Source organism: Molothrus aeneus, chromosome 7 (assembly GCF_037042795.1).
Source record: "Molothrus aeneus isolate 106 chromosome 7, BPBGC_Maene_1.0, whole genome shotgun sequence".
Taxonomy (NCBI): Eukaryota; Metazoa; Chordata; class Aves; order Passeriformes; family Icteridae; genus Molothrus; species Molothrus aeneus.
The window spans coordinates 30,846,346-30,871,868 of record NC_089652.1 but is presented as its reverse complement, the minus strand read 5'-3'; the positions used below and the strand labels follow the sequence as shown (position 1 = coordinate 30,871,868).

General features: G+C 37.5%; 1 protein-coding gene across 2 annotated transcripts in view; it reads left to right on the top strand.

Annotated features, from left to right (window-relative positions):
- The window catches only part of DPP10 (dipeptidyl peptidase like 10), a 438,506-nt gene that overhangs the window by 401,388 nt on the left and 11,595 nt on the right, over window positions 1-25,523 (top strand). For both annotated transcript variants that reach the window (XM_066553089.1, XM_066553088.1), the window contains exons 10-19: window positions 404-501; window positions 3,700-3,823; window positions 5,944-5,982; window positions 7,095-7,202; window positions 11,004-11,095; window positions 12,551-12,598; window positions 13,105-13,226; window positions 16,975-17,022; window positions 19,136-19,234; window positions 19,343-19,412. In XM_066553089.1, the coding sequence (XP_066409186.1) occupies window positions 404-501; window positions 3,700-3,823; window positions 5,944-5,982; window positions 7,095-7,202; window positions 11,004-11,095; window positions 12,551-12,598; window positions 13,105-13,226; window positions 16,975-17,022; window positions 19,136-19,234; window positions 19,343-19,412 (848 nt within the window). The remainder of the gene's footprint in view (window positions 1-403; window positions 502-3,699; window positions 3,824-5,943; window positions 5,983-7,094; window positions 7,203-11,003; window positions 11,096-12,550; window positions 12,599-13,104; window positions 13,227-16,974; window positions 17,023-19,135; window positions 19,235-19,342; window positions 19,413-25,523) is intronic.

Sequence of the window (25,523 nt, the reverse complement as noted above, 5' to 3'; positions counted from 1 at the left end):
AATGCTATCCAAGGCTGAGGTAGTGCAGCTTTTCAGAAGAAGGAACAACAGCATCTGAAAAGGGCTTAGCTGGAGGCTGCATTTACCTGTAGATTTAGGAACTGGCTGTGTTTTTGTAGCTGACTGCACTGAAGTGGGCAAAGCCTCCTTCTAGTGCTGGTCACTTGCTCTGCACAGGAAGGTGTTCCATCAGTAAAGGGTGGTGAAAGAATCACTCAATACTTCATATCTTTATCTGTGTGATTCGTATGGCTATGAAATTAATTTTTCAAATTTAAGATACTTGAGCTTTAATAACTTTTCATTATTATGAAGATACTGAATTATTTTAACAACTAAGTCTCTTTAGCTGTCACTTATTCAGTGCCTCTAAGTCTCCTATTTCTTTTTTTCTTTTCCAAAGGCAGGTCAAACAAACCCCACAGTAAAGCTGTTTGTAGTTAATCTTTATGGACCAGCACATACCCTGGAACTGATGCCACCTGACAGCTTTAAGTCAAGGTATATAATTTCATGGTGAAATGTTTTATGGTAATTGTTCCCAAAACAATCAGGATGTTAACAGTGGCCACTTATTCACAACTGGTACAAACAATCTTAGGCTGGTGAAGCTCTCTTCTACATAAATTGAAGTGCTCTAATTTATTGCAGGAATAATTTAATAGTGAATTATGCCTTGCAATTATTAGTGTCAACTGGAATGCTTTCTGATTGTAACTTTTGTGTTAGTAAGAGAAATTATTTTGAATGAGTTGAGCATTTTGAAGTACTTTCTGTCTATTGATGGGCCACTACTGAAAAACATAATAAAATCTGCTGCTGCTTGCTAACCCTTCATTAATTTAAACAGTGCTGTAAGATCTGAAAGAGATTTTTTTGCCATCAAATCAGCATCTTCACTCTCCTTAATGACATTAAAATTGAACTTTAAGTGTCAGAAGGAGCAAAGAAGCTAAGCAAAAAAGCAATGTGTAAGAAAAGATCCCCAAGATAAAGATAATCTTGAAAATGTTGTTCAGATGTTATGGTTTCACTTCAGGGTTTTCAGATTCATTCTGCCTCCTCAGCAGATGGAAAGTAATAGTAGACTCAAATATAAATGTTAGTGTCTTAAAACTTTCTTTGTCTTCTTGAAACTGAAGCCAAATCTCTGGAGCATCTTTGCCAGTTCTTGATAAAGATATTGTTCTTGTTCATTTGATGAAAATTCTAGCTTGCTAGTGCATGGGAATGAGTAAATCTATTTAATCTAGGGAAAAAAAGTTAGTTTCTTCTTCATTTTAACTATTAAGGTATAATTTCCATGCAGTAAAACTTAGAAAGATTGTATATTTCTTATCTATTTTACTGTAAATTGTGAATTTGACTCAGGATTTCAGTAACAGTCTTCACACTGGTCATCAACCCATATATGTCCATATATCAATATATATGGCGATATGAACAATGTGCTTTAAACAGGCTTTTCCAGAGTGAAAATCTTTGAAGTTTACAATGATTGGGAGTTTTTGTTTTTTTTTTTTTCCTAAAGTATAGCTTTTATTAGTAAAAGTAGCAGCTACCTTTAGAAGTCATTTTATTTCATTGTGTTTCTAACCCTTTCATTATGGAGTTATTAGTAAATAGGTCATGGGAGTATTTCAGAATTAAATTGAATGGTTCATTATTACATATAGTTTTAAGGTCAGAAACATTTTTAGAAATAGTTATAGGTTATTTATTAAACTATTTTTAGAAGTAGTTATACAGGTCATAGCCATCTGCTGTTATGGAGAGATTCACTCCTGTACAGAGAAACCACAGAAATGGGAAGGGAGGGACAAAGGGAAGGGGAAAGAGGTTCTGTTAGTTAACCACAAAAAGTAACATTCAGATTCTCAACTTTTCCCAAATTGTGTCTGGTTTAGCACCTTTGAAGACATAAAACTGTTTCCCTGATTTTTAGGCATCTGGGAACTTGATGTAAGATTGAATAAATTCAATTAAAAACTCAATTAATAAATTCAATGAAAAATTAATTTTCTTCTTTTAGGGATCCTGTAAAGGTGCTTGGTAATATTTCCCTAGTCCTGTTCAGGCTATTCTGATATAAAGATAGGATAACACTTGTAAATTTTACTCCTGAAAGTTTCATTCTGCAGAAAAATTTACCACCTGCTATGCACTGTTAATGCCACAAAAAGACTAACAATCTTCCTTCAGATACATGGTTGTATTTCATGCCATTACTCTTTCCCCCTTGTTGCTTCCATTTCATGTGTACAGTTATGTTTTCTTCAGTGAAAAACATCTTTAAGATTTTACTTCAGTCCTTTGTCCAGAATGCAATTAGTTTTTCCTCTTGGAAGTGGGGTTGTGAGGAAGCTGGAGGTGTGTACAATAGAGCCTGAGAAGCTTGGGGAACCAAACTGATTGCTCTCCTGCTTGTGTCACCTGGTGTAATGGTAGATCTTGTTTTACTTGATCATACATTTTTTGCCTTTCAGTAAGATTAAACATCTGTTAAAGCAAAAAAAAAGAAAAAAAGTTAAATATTAGACTCAGAACACACTTCAAGTCCCCATTTCTATTTATCTTTCTGGTATCCAGATGTGGAAATACCTGTTTTACTAGAAGTAATGTATGAAAGCCAAGGGAATCTGCATGCTGGGTTGCTCAGGTGTGTTCTGCAAACCCAGCACCAGGCTGGGTGAAGCTGCAGTGCTCTCCTGTCTCCTGCCTCTCCTGTGTGCAGCTTTGCTGCTGGTGCTGCTCAGAATCTCTGATCATTCAAAGCAAGGAGCCTTTTGAATGCATAATTAAAAGCCTGTTGTCAAAGAGTAATGAGATCCCTATCAGTAATAGATTAAAAGCCTAATTATATTCAAGCTAAGCCCCTTGTTTTAAAGGGGGTCTGAGTTTTTTCCAGACAAGCTGACTCCACTGTTGCACATAACTCAGCTGGGCTGTGAGAGCTGCCAGCAGGGGAGAAGGGAAGGAAATAGCTGGGCAGGGATGACAGAGTGCAACAGGTCTTCTCTTAACATCCCCAGCCTGACAGCCCAGCAGCATCTTGGGAGGAGGGAGGCAAATCCTCCATAGCACCAGCCCAAGGGAAGCCCATGTGCTCAGCCAGGGCTGTTGAGGGACAGACCATTTGGCTGATACTATGAGCTGTTTGTTAAAACAGAAACAGGAACATATTGATAGTGAAGGGACCTCCCTTTTATCCAAAAGTCCTGTTATAAAAGATTCGTTATTTTATAATTTTGAAGTGGGCTCTAGCTGAACTCTAATATTATAAAACTTCTTTTTTTTCTTTGGCAGTAGGACTGGATGATTTTGCAAAAATGTGTGTCATCTGAAGTTATTTGTTGTAGGAAAATACTGGCTTCTGTTGGAATTCAGTGCTTCTTTCTAAGCTGGCTGGAAAGTACACAGTTCATATGTATTTGCAAGCATATGTCTCACAGTTGGTAAAGTTTGTCTATATATGCAAAAAATTTCCCAGGGGAACATCACACTGAAGGACTGAGCCATCCCACTTGTAGGAACACAGATGCTGGACATTTGGGGTTATTTTCTTGATCCTTTAGTACTGGCAGTATCAGGCAGTACAAATTCAACATTTGAATGAATGGTATATATGGGGTTTTTTTCCTGAAGTCTAATCTGAAATATCAATGATCTGAACATTGTATTTTCAAATGTTTTGCTTAGGGAATATTATATCACCATGGTGAAATGGATAAGCAACACCAAGGCTGTGGTGAGATGGTTAAACAGAGCTCAGAATATCTCCATCCTTACAGTTTGTGATACCACAACTGGAGCTTGTACCAGGGTAAGTTGTTTGGTTTTTGTGTTTTGTTTTTTTTTTTTTTTTTCCCAAGGTCTCTTTTCAAGGTTTCTTCTGCATTTTGTTTTCATATTCAGAAAAAGATATTTGGAAATCAGTTTGCAGATGCAGTAGTTGCAAGCTGAATATAATTAGTCAACAGGGAGGAAATGGATGTGAGAAAATTCCAAATGTGGTGAAATGAGTTCATGCAGTTAGCAACTTTGAGTGACATTTTCAGAATTACTAAGCTTTGTTCATTCATTAGCTTCATTGGAAGCTGCAGTTGCTGAACATCATGTACTTGGGATATAGCTAGAGCAGTGACAAGCTTGTCCTCTGACAGATATTTTCAGCTGACTGGTTTCTCCTCTCTCCCCCCCACAGAGTTTCATTTTAGATTTTTCTGTCTCTCACAGCTTCCATACACTTAAGGAAAAAGAGTAAAATTCTTATAACTCCTTCAAATTTGATCACAGAATTAAATAACTTTAGAAAAAAAAAATTGAAAGGCACGGGATATTTCATTTTTGAATGTAAACCAAACTGAAATACATTTTTCTCTTTGAATCCAGACACATTCCACCCCTGGACCCAGACTTTGACTTCTGACACTCCTGCATTACATCTCCCCATTTTCTCAGTCAATCTTGCATCTTGAATGCATTTGGCTGCTTTCCCATTCTGAGTCACAATCTCTTCCCAGAACCAGCTAAAAGTATAAATATTTTCTGTCATTGCTGATAGCAGTACCAACAGATGCTCCAAAGGAGAGGCTATAATTTGGCAGTTTAAATGGTTATGAGTGATTAATGTTGGCCTCTGAGTCAAAAGACTCCCATCAGTGTCTGTTGCTGAAGTGTCATATTGATGTGTCGGAGATTATTTCCAAGCTCAGCTTCTTCTTTTGCTGCCTACTCACTCAAAAACTATGAATGAAACCCCAAAGTATGGATTAAGGTTGTGACCATGGAGATTTGGTTCCTGTAAGCCTTTTGTCTTTTTATTAAGAAAGTTGGTCCTGAACCACTACAGCTGCTTCTGAGAGGGAAACCTTTATGTGCTCGAAGGTCAATTGGATTTGTTGGAAGTAGGTACCCAGGGAGCTGTAATCCAGGACATAATGTAAGAGAGAGAGACTGAGAAGTTCCACTCCAGAATACTTACAGTGCAGCAAAGGACATTTTTAGTGGGCTGAAGAAGGATAGTGATGCACTCTCACTGTTGTGAGCCCAGCCAAGACCTGGCTCCTCCTGGAGGTTTCCTACCCTGCACCCTCTGGGATAGGTGATGCTCTTGAAATCATCAATGGATGAGGAAAGGCTAAATATTGTGAGAATTTAACACTGTATCACACCATTTGATTTCAGGTGCAAACCTTTTTTTCTCTCTAGGATGTTGCACATGTCCTCATTTTCAAAAAGGAATGTATAAAACCAACTGCTGCAGTAGCTACAGATTTTCATTTTTCAGGCCATATATGTACAGATTCTTCTATAACTAATACATTTTCATTACTTCACTGTGACTATGACAATTTGCAGCAGTTGATGTATATTATATATTTTTTTCCAACAGTGTGTGCATGGTATTTGGTTGTTTTATTGGTTTGGTTTTTTTTTTGAAATGGCATCATGTGAAATGAGTATGAACAATAAAACTCAATAATTTGTTTTTATTTTTGTTCCTCATCACTAATGCCACACAACAACCCATTAAAACACAGGATTGTGATTTGAAAAGGTCTCACAATTTGAGCTTGATTCTGGCTGTTTGCCCAGTGTTGATGAAGGACCTAAAATATCCAGTTGTCAGATGATGCCTAGAGGTAAAAAACAAATAGAGCTGCCTATGAAAAGCTTCTTGATAGCTAATCAGAAAGGACTGAAATGGGATTCTTAGTTTCCCCTGTGATGTTCTATCAAAAACTCTGAACAAAGCAGCTGACTTTGTAATTAAATTATCATTTGTTTCAATGCAAGTGCCAGCAAAGAGATGAGGAGATTGTAACACAGTAGAAAAAAACCCCATTAAATAGCTAGAGACCTTTTGCTGAATATGGGAAATATTTTTTATCTATAGCTATTCCATAAAAGCAATTTTTCCTATTTTTTTTTTTCTTTTAGAAATATGAAATGCAGTCAGATCTGTGGCTTCCTAAACAGGTACAGTAGAAATGCTATTTCTGGGTGCATAATGCATAACTGCTTCATTGTCATTTTTATTTAACTGTGTGTTATTTTATATGCTAATAAAATCCTGAGGCACCTCTGAGGGTTTTGGAGGCAGTATTCCCTTCAGTTTCTGGTCTGTCTGGATTCAGTTCAGTAAGCATTTAGATGAGCAGCTGATTAACTACCCAAGTCTGGGATGGTGGAAGACAGACCAGATGAATCTCATTCCTCGCATGTCCTACTTACCGTGATTTGTTTCTGATTTAAAAATTATCTCACCAAATTAAAGCAGAGGTTCAAAGATTAGAGGTCATATGGGCTATAATTGGAATGAGAAAGTAAAATATTTCTAAACTCATACCCAGAACAATATGTTTAACTAATATGTCAGCCAATTATTCCACTTTCATAGCTTCAGAAGAACTGGCCAATAACTGGATGAAACACATTCCATTTAAACTACATTTCAGGCTTCATTTTGCAATGTGCAAATGAGAAATCATTTTAACAAAAAACCCCTATGCTTTTATAGCAAGCCATTTCCTTTAATACTTCTGTGCAAAGCTAGGCAGGGAGAGATGGTATCACATCAGGCTACAGTTTGTGGTAAAACCCTGATTCAGAATATCGCTTCAATGTGCTTATTTTTTCCATACAACTTTATCAAAATCAGTGGGTGTTAAACATGTACTCAGTGAGTCCAAACCATTGAAACTTTTGTTCCTCTCCTCAGCAGTAGGAGTTATCTCTGTCATTATTTGCATGTCTGTAAAGGACACTGTCCTGGAAAGTCTCCCTGGATTAGGAATGAGAGTACCAGAGGTAATTACCAGAGATTATTGTCAGGGAGAGTTCTACAAGGGCTGTAACCCACCCTTTAGGACAGGATTGCACATGGTATGAACCATATTCAGCTTTAGCCACCACATTCTTCTTAAACTTAACAGAATATACTTAAAATCTAAGAATGTTTTCTCCAACTGACTTCTGAGCACAGCAAAACCAAGTAGACAAAAAAATTGAGGCTGATCTTTTGTTAAGAAGTGTAATGAGGAGTGTGCCAGACTAAAACTGCCACTAATAATACATTATTACACTTCCAGAATGAGGAACCTGTTTTCTCCAAGGATGGCAGTAAGTTCTTCATGACTGTGCCAGTGAAGCAGGGTGGCCGTGGCGAGTTCCACCACATAGCCATGTTCATTGTGCAGGTAAGGCTCTGGTCAGGCTGCTTGTGATATCCTACTGCTTATCTGGGGCTTTTATTGTGGCCTAGGCACAGGCCTGAACTTCAGTTTAATCAGAACACTTCTGTCATGGTCATTTGTCCTGTCCAGCTTGTTTCTCAGTGCAGTGGGATGTATTTATAACTTCTTCCAGAATAAACACTAATTTTACCTTCTCTAAATACACTATACATGCATATTTTTAAATAACAAATAATTTTAAATGTCTATTCAGAATCTGCTCTTACAGAACAGTAAAGGGAGGCAACACCCAAACTTAAAACTTTTGTGAAAGTTAGGACTCTTTTATTACCCTTTGCAACATTTTTCAGCAGCTTCCATTTCCCAGGGCCATTACTTTTTCCAAAGAAGAACCTGAAAGAAGATAAAATTGCAGTGTGACTTTGAAGGTCACCAGTATGAAGTTGTGATGAACTAATAAAGGAAATTATGCCCTGGAACAGAACACTCCAAGGCATCTATTTAAATCATCAGAGCATTAATCCAGGTGCTTTAGCAGAGCCATATGACATAGGAAGGATTACCAAGGTAGCCAAACATCAAAATAACAGATTTGTGCCAGGCAGCTCTTGTTATCTGCCTTTATGACAGTGTTCTGGTATGAGCATTATTAAGTCTGAAATATGTTCACAGTGCACTGCAGACAGAACAAGAACAAAAGAACTCTAATGACAGTTTAACCTGAAGAAACAAGAACAAAAATACTCATTCACTAGAGTAAATACATCAGGAAAGAGTCAGTGAAGATAAAAGGGATCACAGACATGTCAAATTCTATTTCCTAAAGAAAACAGTAACTCAGATGACAGACTGGTAAAAGTGTATATTATTGATATAATAACCACATAAAAATTCACACCTGAGCAAAACCATTTAGTCAGTTGTGGTGGGTCTAGCACTGGCCAAATGCCAGTGCACCCACTAGAATATACTTACTCATTTCCAGCTGTGAGATAGGATTAGGAGAAAGGCAAAGCAGGCTCAGAACTTTATTAACAGTAACTAAAAGAAAGCAGGGCTGGCCTTATTACCTGTTGCCAGGCTGGAAGGAAATGAGAGAATTCCCCAGGTTTGTTTGTTTTAAATTGTGAATCTCACAGAGGTGAATCTAGTTTTTAATTGGCTTATTAACATGCTTATTCTCAAAGGTAGCCAGCAACTGGTTTTGCTAGGCACAGAGGAAGCTCTCAGCACCTCCTCACAGAAAAAATCACTTCCGTGGGTGGCTCCAATGCAAAACCAGCACATCAATCAAGCCTTATTTTGATATCTTTCACAGTGTGAATAAGTAGCTTTAAAATACATGAAATAATCATGATCTAGATCTGAAAGTTCACTTGCAACATTCCCAACATTCCATTGTTGGAGATACAATCAAGTTTGCCTTAACCTTGTAGGCTCTGACATTTATTGCTACTAAAAAGTCCGGGAAACTTGATTGTAATTCAGGAAAATGTTTAAGCAAAGATCAAGCCCACTCCTATTCAGTAGGATAATACATGCCTACTTTTAAACACCTTTTAATTCTGGCAGAATAATGTTTAAAGTCAAGCTTACATTTCAGAATTTAGTATTCTGTCCCTTTTAGGCAGAATTAGAGCCCTGGGTACTGCACAGCTCCAAAACTAGAAAATACTTCTATTTTGCCTGTCATCAGCATGAATAAACAAATCTGAATGGTATCACCAATGACAAATTTGGCTTTAAGCATGTAGCTGCTCCTGAGAAAAAGGAAATGTGAAATCCCATGTGATATCAGCCATTATTCATCAGTAAGCAACATTCTGTGTGGTAATGGGGCTGATACAGAGCAGTAAAGGGCAGGAAATATGTTTATATGATGTGTTTTACACACTGCATTAATCTGATTGTCCATTATTTCTAAAGCAAACATAGAGGCATAAAAAGTATATTAAGCGTTGCACATAAAGCCCTTTGTCACATTAGATGTTTGTCACACCTTGTGAGAGCCACAGCAGCACAGCAGGTGCCCTGCAGAATTTAAAGCAGTCAGCAGATCACCAGTACCCAGATGGTCACAGCATTTCCAGGATGGAAAAGGGTAACTCTGGAGTTTGGCACTGGGATTCTCATTCCTTCTCTGGTGCCACTCAGTAGAGGCATCATCCCAGTGACAGAAATCAGCTTTCATGTGCAGGAAAGTTAAAACAGAACCAATGTGGACTTGCAGGGATAAAGGAGGAAATTTTAATGGCTTGCTTTGATTTAATCACTGAGGCTGATTTCTCAATCTTACAACAAATTCTGGTGTTTTTCAGGCTGCATTTCTTTGACTGCACTTCAGAAAAACATGTGTCAATGACACAAAGCATGTTAGCAGAGACATCTAATTAAATCTTTATGCAGGGAGAAGTTACTGTCTGAAAGGTTACTGTCTGTCATAGATTATTTACTGTATGAATGGAAAGGGCTGGATGTGTGGTTTATTGTTTTCAAATGCTTTTAGTAACTTATGAAATATTTAAAAGAATCTAATCTCAAAATGGGATTGAATCATGTCTTATGTATCTAGACATTTCTTTCATGGAGCTTTGCAGCTCTAGAAAATCTCTTTTTTTTTCCAGCCACAAAATAAGAATTATAAAATAACTTTAATGGATCAAGGGGATAACTTTCTTCAAGCTTCATAAATTATGTATTATGGCTGTAACCTTGAAAAATAACCATGTTTATTAACGCTTGGCTACGCTTTTTATTGCTCTTTCTTGTTAGATTCTGTGATCTTAATATTTAAATATCTATTTCAGTAGTTGCAGCTTCTCTCTCTCTAAAGAAGAAATAGTCACTTAGAATAAATCACTAATATGTATTTTAATCATTCCTGGAGACAGCACTGACTATCAGAATCTTCCTGAACAGGGAGCCCTCATCATAAACAGATGTACAGCACCTAGCACAATATCCTGATTTCATTTGGTACTTGCAAGGCTTGACATAGAGTTGCTATGTCATTCTTTCCTCATGGATCTGCTAGGAAACAGATCAGTTCCAAGGGACTTGGTTCTGCTTGCCAGCTCCCAATGTCTCATAGGGTATCTTTGTGCATTTGCTTCTTTTTAGTTATTGCTGCTGTTGATGTGGGGCTCAGGGCACAGGTCAGAAGTACATAGATTAAAAAAAAAAGGCCAACCTTTTTGCCTTTATGACTTTTTGTAGGCCTTGTAACCACTGAGTATCACCTCTGAGACATCTCTTTTCTTTATGAACTTTGTCTTGAATTTGAAAACTAAGAATATGTATATCCAGGCCAAGCATAATAACCCTAATATAGAAAAATCCACAAAAAGGATGTCCAAGCTGTGAGGGTTTAAGTTTTAATCTTCAATAACCTGAGCCACGATTTTACCTTTTGCACTAGGACACACCCTCAGATAAGCTTCTCACTTAGGTTTTTTTTATTTTAACTTGTGTCTGATGAAGAGTCTGCTGCAACTTCCAGCCAAAGAGTTGGTTTTACCTGCATTGCTTCCTGACTTCTATTATTTGTTTACATGGGGGCAACTGAAAGAAAAATTGTGCTGAAAACAAAGATTATTTCAATGACTTTAAAAGGCTTATAGATGGGAGGGAAAGGATAAGTGAAGTTCAGGCCTCTCAAAATATTTATTAGGTTTGTGGTTTGAAGATGTTATGTTGCATATTAAGGTTTAAAAAGCTGTAATCAGTAATGACATGTGCAGGCAATCCTGCCAGGCAAAGAAGAATGTAGCAAGGTGAAAGTTAATGTTTTCCATCTCTCAACAGGCTAAAAGTGAACAAATCAGTGTGAGACACCTGACTTCAGGGAACTGGGAGGTTATCAAAATCCTGGCATATGATGAAAATACTCAAAAGATGTAAGCACTGTTCCCTTTTTTTATAAAAATATTCAAGTTATTAAAGTTGAATCCATTAAACTCAAAATTAAACAGCTATATTTCTTTCATTTTGGAGCATCACCATAACTTTGACACACCTGAGTACATAAGGTGCAGTTTTAAGAAAATTCATCTGCCATTCTTTTCCTAAATGCCTTTTTATGCAGAGGGAAAGAATCACACTGTGATATCACTTGACTCTGTATTTTTCAGAATAGAAGGAATCAACACACAGTGCAGCAGTAATAACATTTTGGAAACTTCTTTCCTGGAATCCAGATAGGAAGTCATAATATATTTTTAGTACTTGATAAAACATCACACCTTTACTGCATGAGGTCTCAGAGTTATGGGAATCTGATCCAACTTCATAAATACAAATTATTTGTAGAGATTATCAGAGCTCCTGATTCTCACCCACAGAGAACTCTTTCCACAGCCCATCTTAGTGAGAGAGTGGAAGGAATTGCAATGCATATTTGGTGCTTTTGGGGAGGAGTTTAGAACTGATGCAAAATGTCTGAAGGCTTCACCTGACTTCAGTGGCTCTTGTTTAATTTTCACTTTTATCTGTCCATGGCAAAAAATACACAAGCATATCTAATTCTCATTTGCTTTCAAAAAAAATGCTATTTCAACAAGAAGTTTTTTGAGGCTGCAAGAAGTCCCATCTTTTCCACTGGTACTGGAGAAAACCTTTTTTTTGCAAGTCTTTTTATGGGTTTTGAAAATATATCTGTAGAGAATTTCCTGGTGCTTCTGCAAGGCCCAGGGGTAGAAATGAGGTCTGGATGCAGTCAGGCTGCAGAGAGGTGACAGATGTCACAAGGGCTGTCTCAGCCACTTGAGGGACTGCCTTGCCCTCCTTCTGCCTGTCAAGCAGAAACTTTGTGGGGATCTCATCAGGGAAACACCAAGGGCTTGTCTTGGGGTTCTTGCAGAGTCTCTTTCCACCTATGCAAAGCAGATAGAAGGAAAATTGGTTTACAGCTCAAAGAGGCTTTCAGCTCTCATAAGACTTATTGTAATATGTGACATAATTTCATTGTGACCTTTATCTGCTATTTGGGTTTATATTGCAAACTCTTGGAGTGAAGCAGAAACTTTCTCTTCTGTATTTTTAATATGCAGAGAGGTGTCCTGGTTGCTACTGGAGCTCCTGGGCATCACAGGAATTAAAATAATGAAATCCTGTTTTCATCATGGTTTTAACAGGAAATTGTATAGCTTCTGAAATAACTAATCTGTATATTGGATCTAAGTTTAATTTTGGAACTTGGGTTTATATATAAGTACTTGATCTTCATGGATATTTGTTGTGAACTTTTAATTTTTAAAAATGCTACTTACGGTGTTTCTCACTTCTCTAAACACTACCCAAATCAGATATTTTTACCAAACTGAGTTTTAACTTTTTTCCTCTTTTGGACACAGTTATTTCTTAAGCACTGAAGAGTCCCCAAGAGGAAGACAGCTACACAGGTAAGAGCTACATGGGGCTGTGTTATCAGCTTCTTCATCCCAAGCCATAAGTGCTATGGTGCTTGGGTCATCATTTACATTATGTAAAAATTAGTATGCTTGAGCTGTAACAAAGAAACTGCCACAGCTTTTTAAAATTAAAATTCCCATTTTCTAAAAAATAGAAAAGTTTCTAACAAAAAATGTTCTTACCATAGATCTTCACTAGTCCTTTATAATCATCTAAAAAGTTAAACCTAAATACAAGCATTTAATATGACTGTGTTTTACTAAATAAAAATATTTATAGGGTTTAATCATGTAATTTAAAGTGTGGGGGAAAATCACCTTATTTTCAGTCCTTAAACCTGAGGCTAGTGAGGTTTTCATGATTTCCTACTAATGCTGTGAGTTATTGCAGTGCCAGTGGTGCTTTGGGCAGCTTTTGGATCCTGTCTACATAGCCAAGGTTACTTTGCTGTACTTTATTCCAATGTAAAATGCTTCTGATCATTTTCTTCCCCCAGTGTATCAACAGTGGGGTCACTGAACCGTCAGTGTCTCTCGTGTAACTTCCTGAAGGAGCAGTGCACCTACTTCAGTGCCAAGTTCAGCCCCATGAACAGGCATTTTCTCCTGCACTGTAAAGGTGAGGCAAATGTACAGGGTGCAATGCTGCTTGCTTCTGAATTAATGCATTCCTTGAGAAGGGCATTAGGCTGCACTCTAACATTGAGGTCAGCAGTGGATTACTCAAAGTTCTGTACAGAGCCTATTCTAAGACTGCAAGTAAAGATGTTCTGTGAAATGATTAAATTAAAGATGTTCTGCTAAATTATGAGTGATGTCAGAACACTGTTCCAATCCTTACCCCTCTGTCCAAGTAAAGGACATCAACTTACATTCACCCTGAACAGAAATCCTTCACCAAAACATTTGGAATTTTGGTGATGGTACTGTGGTTTGTAACAGTATTATTATTTCATATATTGGGATTGATCTTGTGTGACTATACCTAGCTAAAAAATGAGAGTCTGTGTTCTCTAGCAGTGTTTGTACATATGTATGTGCAATGTATCTATACACTCCCATAATTATGTGTATGGGTGTATCCACCAAAAACCAGCTGTGGTTTAATCCCCAGAAACAGATCCTCTATATCAGAAGTTGTAATAAATAACTCACAGTGTTTTACTGTTAGCTGCATTCCAGTACCACTAAATGGCACCAGTTGGCTTCAGAATTTCTGTATAAACAAAAAGAATTAAAACTTTCCCAGAGAAAGTTATAACCTACACATAGGAAGTAAACATTGATATATAAGTGATAAAAAAAGGTTCAGAAATGCATGAGTCAATGCATAATAAAGTACATAGTTAGACTTGTTGTCCTTGAAACTTGAAAAATTTTACAGACACTATCCCCCCAGCATTTTTTAATAGCTAGGATCAGAGTGCAAAGAGCAGATGACAATTCATCTGAAATACATATGAATAGCTCATTTTATAGTCATGCTTTTTCTCTATTTCTTTTACAACTCTACTATTTTTTCCCCACACAAAAATAAAATACTGGCTGACTTGAACATTGAATGTATCCAAACAAGGAAACTATGAATATATATTGACTAAAATAAGGGATTTGTTTTCGGTTTTGTTGTTTTGGGTTGTTTTTTTGTGGAAATGCACCTAAAGTACAGCTGATTAGAAGAAGAATGTACAGACTGTATGGTTTTAGATGGTTAAATCTGCAGCAGAAGTGATGGATCTAATCTTGAGGTCCTTCTCTGAGTAATGAGCTCCCCATGCTTTAGGCAGAGTTTTCCCTTGTGCTTGACATAATCCCTATAGGGTAAATCTCAGATTCTTGCAGGAGAGAGGGTTGATAAATTGGGAAGAGATTTTTGCCCTGAATCAGCAATGTGCTGGGGTCCAAAAGCATCTTGTTACTATTTTAGCAAAATTTATTCAGCCTGTAATTTTTAATGTGCTTCTGTGATATAAAAATGTAGATGCCAGTAGGAGGTTGTGCATGTGATTACTCACAAGCTCACAACTTTCAGTGACTTTGGCAGTTCTCTGGTTGAGCTGGAAAGGCTGTAGATCATCCTCCCAGGATTGAACCTACACTCCACTGGGTTGCAGTAGACTACCCTGAGCTGTAGATGTTGGGCAGGGATGCTAAACCACTGTCATTAATTTTTCCTGCCTCTAACTAACATTAATGTAGAGTTAATGCTGGCTGGGAGTTGTTCAGGGTCTTCTCCTGTGTTTCCTCAGAGCCTGGCAGGTGCAGCAGCAGCGTGGCCCCTGTGGAGTGCCAGGGCCCTGGGCTGGGCATTTGGCAGTGTCAACACTGGTGGCAAGGTCACCACAGAACTGGCATCAAAACTCTCCTGCTTGTGGGAGTTTGAGCAAACTGCTTTGAGGAGACAAATGGCACATCTGCTGTGTGCATACACACTCATTTTCCCACAGCAAAAAGCCTTCACCCAATTGTTACAAAAGCAATTTGCCCAGAAAAACCCTTGGGGGACTCTGGACTGGTTCTATCTGTATAAGTTGCAATTCTTCAACCTCCTGTTCACCCACAAGCACCTTTATTAGGATTGTTTCTCCTCCTTAGTTTCCCTCAGCCAGGAGATCTCTCTCATTTTACCAACTGTATCCATCTCCAGATACTCTCCTGAGTGAGGAGTCATTTCTTGCCTGGTCGGTGGACGACTGAATCCTCAGCCTCTCAATTTTGGCAAGCACATCCTTTGCACTTATTTTCCACACTGCTTGGGGATTTTTCCTTTGGCACTTCACAAACACTAGCAAGATATTTTTCTCTCCACTCAAATAAGATCGTTTAGAAAGGGAGTAATTGTTTCTCCCCTTTTATACAGTAGGAAAGAAGCTGTGGGTTTGGGCTTAGTGATAGGAGGTCAATGGGAAATCCAAGTGTTGTGCTTTGTTCTGATGCACTGTAACACAATGCCTCTGACACAAATTTATCCCTTTTTTCCCTCTGATCAGCATTTTAATCTACTGCAATCTCCCTTTTTTCAAAATGTCATCATCCTTCCATCTTTTAGTATGACAAATAGAAATAGGCTGGGAAATGCTGGTGCTTCCCTGCTCAGAAATGGTCTTAAATAAGAATTGAAAGCAAAATGACAAGTTCAGAAGTAAAAAGAGCTGGAAAAAAAAACAAACCAAAGCAAAAGAGACATCTTATGAAATTATTTTCTTAGAGAGCTAAGGCAGAAAGCTGTGATTTGTCAACCACCTACCTGTAAGATTTTCTCAATCATCCCCCTTGAGGGAGAGAATGAAACTGATAAAAATCTTCAGTGAAGGCTGTGAATGTCATCATGCTATTTATTTCAGGTATTTACATTTCCCTAGGCTCATGCCATAATTAATTGAGAGAGACAACCTCTCAAAACACAGAAATTAAGCTCTGTCTCTTCACTCTCAAAGGGAATTGGTTTTTTTTTTTCTCAAAAAGAGAGTTGTAACTCCTAATTTCAAAGGGTCCATGCCTTCATCTGCCATGGGGTCCTCAGGGACTTCAGCTTTTCTGTATCGTTCTTCATCACCCAATAGTGACTGAATGCTGGTAATTTAAGCACTGAAGTAACACAGAGCTTCTGATGTGTAAATTCCATGTTGGGGATGGGGACACAAGATTTTCTTTTGCAGGTTTACACTGGTGAGGATCTTCAGAGCAGGGACAGCAGACTGAGCCACTTCTGAGTATGCTGAATGCTTGGTCATGCAGTTTCCCATGCCACCTTGTAGATGTTGGCATGAACAATTATTCCTTGTTTTTAGTTTCTTAGTGGTGCAGTGAAAATAGAGTATGTGAAATAGGATTAGAGCACATCACACCTAAACTTAACTGTGATGCTGTTGGTTTTGCAGAGTTGGCATAGCAAGGGAGCTTCTTAAAAAGATAATAATATGAAATATATTTTTCAACACATCTATAGTTTTTTCATAGACGAAATAAGTGGATATTATCATTAATTAATTTCACAGTCAACCTGTCAAACTGCTATATTTTAAACAGTACCATTAAGCGCGATAAAAAATCCATAATTTTTTTATTCATCACTTAAAACTAAGACATGGAAATTATTAAAGAAAAAAAAAGAGGAATGTTCTTTCTGGGTGCAGGGTCTGGGCTGCTGAGCAGGCAGAAGGCAGTGTCTGTTTCACACTTTGTTGGAACTGTAGCCCAGCCTGTGTCATTTCCAGAGGTACCAGTGGAGTTCCTGCTGTGCTTGAAGTGAATTGTGTGTCTGGAGCTTTCAGGATCCTGTCTTGTGTGCTCCCAGTCTTTGTCACTGAACTACAGAGTAGAAACTACCTCACCCTTGCTCTGTTTTTCTTCTCTCCTCAAAACAGGACCAGGTGTTCCAGTTGTAAGTGTGCACAGGACTAGTAATACTGGAAGTGAGTATACCTTATGAAATAACTAAGTTTTCCTATCATCCCTAATTTCATTGGGGAGTGTGGGAGAGGGGAAAGCAAGCACATGAAGATGTCATGCAAGTACATGAAAACTAATTCATATAAAGTGCTATTAATTACCTTTTAGCAACAATCACATCAGCAAATGGTAAGGAAATCACTTAATCCTAAAACTTTTCCAGATTTTTAGATATCTTTTGGACTAAATGCATGTGACTCATTTTCTGTTTACATTTGAGTAGATTAGATGGCAGGTGGGTCTAAGTAAATTAGATGGCAGGTTGGTCTTCATCCTTTTCACTTCCTATGTAGATCATGCTGCCATTGCAGTACACCTTCTGTGTTTTTAGAGATGTTTTTAAAGTTACAATCCAATTATGTTGAAGTCAGGTACAGTCCTGGGATGATTGATCATAAAAGCTGACCTACATATGGTGATTTAGTCCTTCTCTTCCATTTCTCAAACCAGAACAACTCCACTGATACTTTCAATGAAGACAAATCCAGTAATAAAGGCTTTTTAGGAGGATACTCTATACCTCTATTTGTCAAGTTTTACTCATTATTTTCTTGTAAATTGATGCCAGTATTTACTGTTATTGTTTCCTGGGTGCTGAAGTGCTTTTTAGTGGAAGACTGTCCTTCAGCAGTTGAATTTTCCTGGTGGTGCAGCAGAGGTAACAGCTCTGCCACCTCCAGCTCCACTGTGACTCCACTAGCATGGAGGTGTGGGTTATAGGAATGGGGGACAACTTTTCACTCAAAAGCACTAAACCAACTCTTACAAGTCCTCATTTCATTAAGTGGGTTATCCTCAGGATTTTTCCCAGAAGCCAGAAATCCTGAACTGTACCTGTGTGCATCCCCTTTATCCTGGGCCAGTCACTGTTCAGTGGGTCTAATCTTGCATGTTGAAGTACCATCCTGATAAACAGTGCCATGCTATGAAGTGTTAATTAATATCTACACTTTAGTTTCCATTTTTTTTTCTTTTTTTCCTTTTTTTTTTTAATGCCATTGTTTGTGTTTGCAAAGCTCAGTTCCACAGCACACCAAGGGCAGGGAGTTTTACCAGCTCAGTAAAGGGGAGCTATTGCTCAAATAAATGTGTTTTAGACTTGTGTGGAGCTCCTCATTTCTGTGTAGGCAGGCTTTTGCTCTTTATTACCTGCATCTAAAGTACTATGGAGTGTGAATTACTGAAATTGAGATTTATGTGCAGCACCTTAGAGTCAAATAAAGCAAGTCAGGATAGAGGGACGTTGTTTGTTGTAACAACAAAAAACCAAATAATAAGAGAGATAATTTGCCATTAGTGTTTCAGTGCAAGATGAGATTATCCTCTTCAATTCATAAAGGAATGATTAAGGATTATTTCAATTATTCCATCCTCAAACTATAATTATACCATTTTGGTTGACTGCCCAGAACAAGCATTCTCCTCAGATTATCTGTTTTGGCCCTAAGTGAAGAGTTTATTATTTAATTTAAAAAATCTAAATTTTGGAAGCAAGATCGGTAATTTGAGTTAAAAAAAAAAAAACAAAACACAACAAATTAGCCATTCTTTCATGTGTAAAAGGGTTGCATCAAATTAGTCTGCAGCTTTAAACCAAGCTGATGATCTTGCTCTTGGCTGAAGTGCAGAAGACAGATAAGGGCATGCAGTGACCACATTTAGCTGTGCTGGCTAAATATTGCCTTGGAACAGGTAATACTGGGGAAAAGGATGCCTGCATGAGGCTTAGGATATTGCCCAGCAGAGCAGCCTTGTGATGCTGCAGCTGCTCTTAGGATTTGTCAGAGATGCTGATGTTCATGTTGGTCATCAGAAATTTCCTTGGTAGTGCATAATGAAAACAAAGCCCTCCAAGGCCAGAAAAACAAACTGGATGTGCATCTTTTTGAATTGAAAAGTAGCTGCATTATAAAAAACTATTTACATAAGGAATTAATTTACAAGATTAATTGCAAGATTAAATTTACAAGATCATTTCATATTTGTCCTTTTTGTAAAATTTTTTTGAATCTTGATGTATCTCTGGTGTGATGATTCTCCATGCCTTTCAACATGGTTTTTCTTCCTGTTTTCTAGAGTTTTATGTTTTGGAAAATAACCCTGTGTTGAAAGAAGTTGTTCTTAAGAAAAAGAATTACAAGACTGAAATCAAAATGCTCCACATTGAGGATTACGGTAAATCTGGCAAAATGTTATTTTAGCAAGCCAAAAGTTTTGTTTTAATGTTACTGTTTTTCATCTGTGTAACTACCAGCCTTTAATGTTTTGCTCTTTTCTTAAAAGAATTCCCTTTACAGTTGTCACTGCCAAAAGATTTCACGGATCGAAACCAGTATGCCCTTCTATTAATAATGTAAGTATCTTCTTGGAATCACTCAAAATAATAAAAAAGTGCTCCATAGAAAAGATTCAAATCTGAAATTAGGGGTTTTTTTGTTGTTCTTTTTTTACCTTTTGTAGGAAAAAAAAATCTTATGGATTTGAGTAGAGAAATCAAAAGGCTTGTTCTTGAGAAGGTTTTGTGACAGGTGCTGTCTGGTAGAGATGCCTCTGGGGTTTTTATGTGCTAGTCAAACCTGACTGTGCTTTGCTGTACTTTCATGTTTGGGAGGCACTGGTGTTTCTGATGGTGTAGCTTTGAGAAGTCCTGCAGTCTTTCCTGGACTCTTACTGATCCTGCCCACAGAGCATCTCCCTCAGAGCCTGTGCTCCTTTTTATCCCTGAGAGAAATGAGTAGACCTTCCAGAAGGGGCTCAGTTGAGATGCATAAAACTGTTTTTAGGAACTCCAGAATGAAATAAAAGTTACTTTTGATCTTCAGTGGTTGAAGGCATGATAGTCATGATCCAAAGTCTGTGGATTTTTGTAGAAAAGCTGCATGGGAGGAGAATGGTATTCCCTGGAAACCTGTGCTGTTCCTCTAAAAGGAGATGGGGTGTGTGTTTCTTGCAGGGAGAGTCAGCCTTTAAGTTGTATCTGCACATGTGTAGCAGAGGAAAAGAACAGAGTCATGAGAGTGCTTGAAGCCTGCCTGGTAAAAGTGGTGATGGCCAGCTCAGGGCATCACTCCTGTCTCCACTCGAGCTCAGCATGGGTGGACAGAGCTTTCCTGGACCTACAGAGCTTCTTCCAGTCCCAACTGGAAAAAATTGATGTGAATTTCAGTAAAATGTAGGAGTGTGTTGCTAAATTGATGAAAATGCCACATTACTGAGCCGTGTCACCTGGAGCAGATCTCCCCTCAGCAACAGCACAGGTCCTCGTTGTTGGATGTGAGGTGTTTACAGAGCTGAGCTGCTGAATGATCCCAAATACCTCTGCTCAGATCAGATAACAGGACAGAAAGGCACAAACCTGCTTATTTCTAAGCCCAGTTTGTGTTTTAAAACTCAGAATTTTCAGTTGTAATTATCTGCAGTTGTGGAAGCTCTCTGCTTTAATTGGCTCACAAACATATTTTTCTTCCCTTGTGGAGAAACAGGACACATGGATTTTATTTCATCTTTGCAGCATGATCTTGGAGGCATGATTATATTTTAAGCAGCTCTTATACGAGTGCCAAAGGCAAATTGACTCTGTGAGTTGACCTCAGCAGCACTGCAGGGACTTGCAAACACTTGTGCTTATTTCTGTTTCTGAGAGGAGGGAAACACGAAGGTGTAAGCAGCACAACGCTTCCCTTTTCAAGTATCCCAGAAAAATACATAATCTGCCATATGCAGCTGTGGGAAAATATGGGGTTATAAACTCATGTATAACCTAGAGAAGACAGAAGAGAAAGATCAGAAACCTGACAAGTCCAAGGTCATAAATCACAGGAAAAGAAAAAAAAAAAGCTAAAGAAAATACTATTTTGAATTGTTTTTTGATATCAAGAGTTGAAAGAAGTAAGAACAGTATTGAGTCAGGGTCTGAATTTAAATTTACCAAAGTTGTTGCTACCCTGTGAGCAAATAATGTGGCCAAGTCATGATGTATGGTTATATTTTATAATTGTTTTGGGGTTTTTATGGTAGGCATGTGGGATAAAAAGGAAAGTTAACAATTTATGAATACAAATTGTTGTATCTGCATTTATAGTATGGGGACTTTGTTTCTTTTAGGTCAGATTCTTTGCAATACTGAATTCTCATTGTTAGCTTTAGCAGGGGTTATTTCTAGAAAACCCTATAAACTAGTGAAAGAATGAAACTGAAAATTTTAAATCTGTCCTGGCTCATGTACTGTAGCATGTTTTGTGTCCTCCTTTCCCCTAGAAGAAAAAGAAGTTACATTCTTTTAGTTAAGCTATATTTCTTCAGCAGCTTTGTACAGACTTAAAGCTAAGGTTGCCAGCAATCCCTTTTTCTATTAAAGAGATCCCCAAATGAAATATAAAACTGCAAACTGTCACTGAAGTTATGGGAGGTTCTCTTGTGGGATGATTATTTGAGCCTAATAAATTCTGTCTAGCTCCTGAGAAAGAACTGTTGGATATCTGTGGGTGTATAGGGGGTAATTTATTGACCTACACAGCTCCAAATTAACATCCTAAGGTTTATTTCATGATCAGAAGTACTACTTTCAAAAAAAAAAGAGAAAAGTATTCAGGTCCAAGGAGAACATGTGGCTTTTATAGGGAACATTGATTAGTTGTGGAGATGATATCATTTCCCAGATATTTGACTCTCCTGAGTCCCAGAGTGGTACTGTTGGGACTGATGGAGAAACACCCTGTTCCTACTGCCACCAGTGTTAGATGAGAACTGGGGGCTGATAACAAGTGCTGGCTTTTGCACTGTTCAGCTGCCCCTGCTTTCCTTCTTCCATTCTCAGCCATGGTATGATTATCATTATATTCCAGCTAATGAGAGAAAAACCTTTGAAAATGAGTGCTTATCAATGTCCTTGGTAAGAATGTTGGTTTAATTGTATGCCCATTTTTTTGGAAAGGAGATTCTATAAAACATCTTGATCCAGGAAACATGCACTTAGAAATAGAAATCCAGAAGATACAAGAACAGAAAAGTGGAGAATATTAGCAGAGAAGTGGTGTTTGCTTTCCCATCTCAGTAGCACTGCACTTTTAAGAGTAAAAAGAGAAAAGAGGGAGGAAGGTGATGAGTGATTTTATTATGGGGATGATGTTTGGTGTAATCTGTTACTTGGGTTTTTTTTCAAATCACTGAAAGCTGGTAGCCATTTCAAAGGTGCATGACTATGAAAAGGCTTCTGTATTCATGCAGGGATGTCTGCAGGTAAATTTGAACTTCCAGCACATGGCTCCCAGATGCCTGAGTGTTAAGGCTGAATCCTGGAAGGAAGCTTGTACCAAAGCAATCTGGTCCTGATGTGACACCTGGGTGTGAACTGAGTACAGTTCCATGTAGATATCCTTAAGTTTAGCTTAAGGACCAAGACCTGATTATGCTGTAACCATCAGCATAAAGATTGCATGGACATTCATCCATTAGCAGCTGCAAAGCAAGATGCAGGACTCAAATAGTAGGTCATTGTATTGCTGTGTTAAAATTTATGTCCATCTGGATGGCTGGGCTGTCAAACAGATCTCATGTAGAAACCAATTATGTTGGCTGGCACTCCTTTTCTTTCCAGAATTGTGATGAGTAGCCCATAAAATGTTAAATAGATTAAAACACTTTCTTCCATTTGTTCTCCTAAACCACTGATAATGTTTCACACTCAGTTTCCTTCTGATGTAATACACACAGTGTAACTATATATTAGAGAGCTGCATGGTAATTGCCTGAAAAAGTGATTACCATCTCTTTTCTATATAATTAAGATCAAAGTTTAAATTTCAAATCCTTGATTTTCCTCATTATGGTTCACCTTACTCATTAAAAAAAGTTGGAAGATACTCCTCTTGGTAACACATAGGAAATGATTAAGTAAAGACTCTGGCATTTAATCTGGGTAATAAAATCAGAGCTGATAATCATTCTTTATTTTGCCTTGATCATAATTAACCTCATTCCTTCAAATGTATAGATAATGTATCTTAAATATCAGTATCTATTATTTAATGCCATTTAAAGTTGTCCAATATGTAAGTTGATATTGTAAAACTGAGTCAATTAAAAGATTGTCCTGATATTTGAGGGGGATTTATTTGTTTACTTATTTTTTTATATTTTGGTCATAAGTAGGGGTTGGTTTACCTGGATTTGAACTGATGAATGTTTTGGGCCTTGCACAAAGAGTCAAACATGTTTATGCCCCCAGTGAAAACACTCTCAGGACTGATAGCAAAATGAGGCAGTAGCGTTGGAAAGTGAATTTTTTGTGCAGCTTTGAAAACAAGCTATTAAAAGACTATAAGAAATATAGACAGGCATAATGCAAATATTGGGAAATATGTGTCTGCTGTCTCTCTGTGGAGGACAGAAGCACACCTCAGATGCTCAGTATCATTTTATAGTGGCAACTGAAGAGTAAAGAGACCTTTTGGTGCTAATAGGTGTTCTGATATGTACCTCAATGGAAATAACTTTAAATGCTTATCACAGACTATTTATATGGACATTCTTAAAAATAAACTGGCCACTGGAAAATTGCTTCCTAAAGCAATATATCAAACAATCCATCATGCAGGGCTGGACAATATGTGGTGTTTAAACTCTGAGCCCAAAAGTAGCCAAGCTGTGACCTCCAAAAGGAGCTTAAGAAAGCAACACTGTCAGTTCTCACCCACTGAGAGACTTGCTGAGGTTCTGTTTGTTGTCCCCTTTTGATTGGAAGAATTCACTTTGATTTAAAACACTTTTTTGGTTTTAAGCAGTTTCTGGCTCAGAGAAGGGCTTACAACTGTAATGGTGCTTCTCCTATTCCTAAGTGTCTAGGAATATAACATATAGATATCTATATCCATCAGATGTGTGTATAACCTAGATATAGAACATGTATAAATCAAACGTGATTACTGTGTTAGTTTTGTTCTCATATTTAAAGGGAGGAAAGCAGGCTGACTCACAATGTTTTCACTTGTGTGGAATGTATTAATCTGTTGGAAGGTTACCTAGTCAAACATGGGTATTACTATGTATTATTGTGGAAAGTTGGAATAACTTACTAATAATTGTAACTGGTCCGAGGGTCATTGGAAGTAATGACAAATACTTACATTGGAAGTAATGATAAATACTTAGTGAAAACATCTGTGTCAATGTGAAGTGCTTCTGAAAACCTTGCTCTGTGCAGTGAGCAGATATGGGAAGTATTGTTCTGCTCCTTATTGCAAATAATAATGATTATATACTTCCTGAGTATATACTTTTCTGCAGAGCTTACTTGACAGTATTTGCAGACTCATTGCCTCACAATGTTAGTAATTAGTATAATCATAACTGAATTGGTTAAGAACAGCAAAAAAATACCCTTCTTTTCTTTTTATAAAGCCAAGTATAAGCCTGATGTGCAAGATAATGGTAAATCAAGCATAACATGTTGTGGCTGAGTCTGTTACCAAGTAATCCTGATTTCAGTGCATGATTTAGCAACTGAATAGATAGGTCTGACTGAATTTGAGAACACACACGTTCATCATATGCTTGCTAATTAACTGAGTGATTACCTTGAAGATGGTCTGTGTTATCCCACAGCCAAAGCCAGATACTGAATCAGCACATTATTGTATTTATAAGACAGGACTTATTGGAGGATATTTTTTCTCTCTTTCCTCCCCAGGGTTTACGTAAGTAAAGTTTACATAAGTATTTGGCAAAATAATAATTTCTGTCTTCATCTTTCTTTCACCTTAGACAGGATATTCCCACAGACCATCCAATTTAATTTCCATACAGCCAGCACAGACACTTCTACATTTTAATTTGCATTCCACTGGCAGATGCAGCCTGCATAGAACTATTTTGCATTTTGTACAACTTAATGGTAGCCTGTTCTTTTATTCTGTGTTTATCTTGGGGGAAAATAATGACAAACTTCCCTTTTAAAACTGACATTTTATTTTCTTTGTAAGGAAAATAGTGTATTTGGCTTCAAAGAAAAATCTTATTGTTCTTCTAAAAACTGCATTCTCCCATTCTATTTCACCTTTTGTGCTGTAAACCACCTTTTTTTTTGTCATAAAATAGACTTATCACTCCTGCCTGCATCCATTTCTTCGTATGAATTTTGATGGAGAAAATAGAATTTTCTCCAGTGTATGCTTTAGTCTTCTTTGTACTGTATTTCAAAAAATCTATTCAAGAATACAATAATGCAATTATTTTTGTTTTCTCAGGTGACATCCTTCTTAATAGTATTATATATCCTACAAAATGGTAATCAGGATGCTGAATGAATTTACCTCATTGTGTGTTCAGTGAGACTTGACAAATTCTGCATGAGCCTTCCCAGAAGTGAGCTAGCCATTAGTGATTTTGTCTGGGGTTTTTTCCTTCACTTTATTATAAGCAGCACTACCTGCTTTAATTTTCTGTGTCCTTCAGCAAAATGTATTCA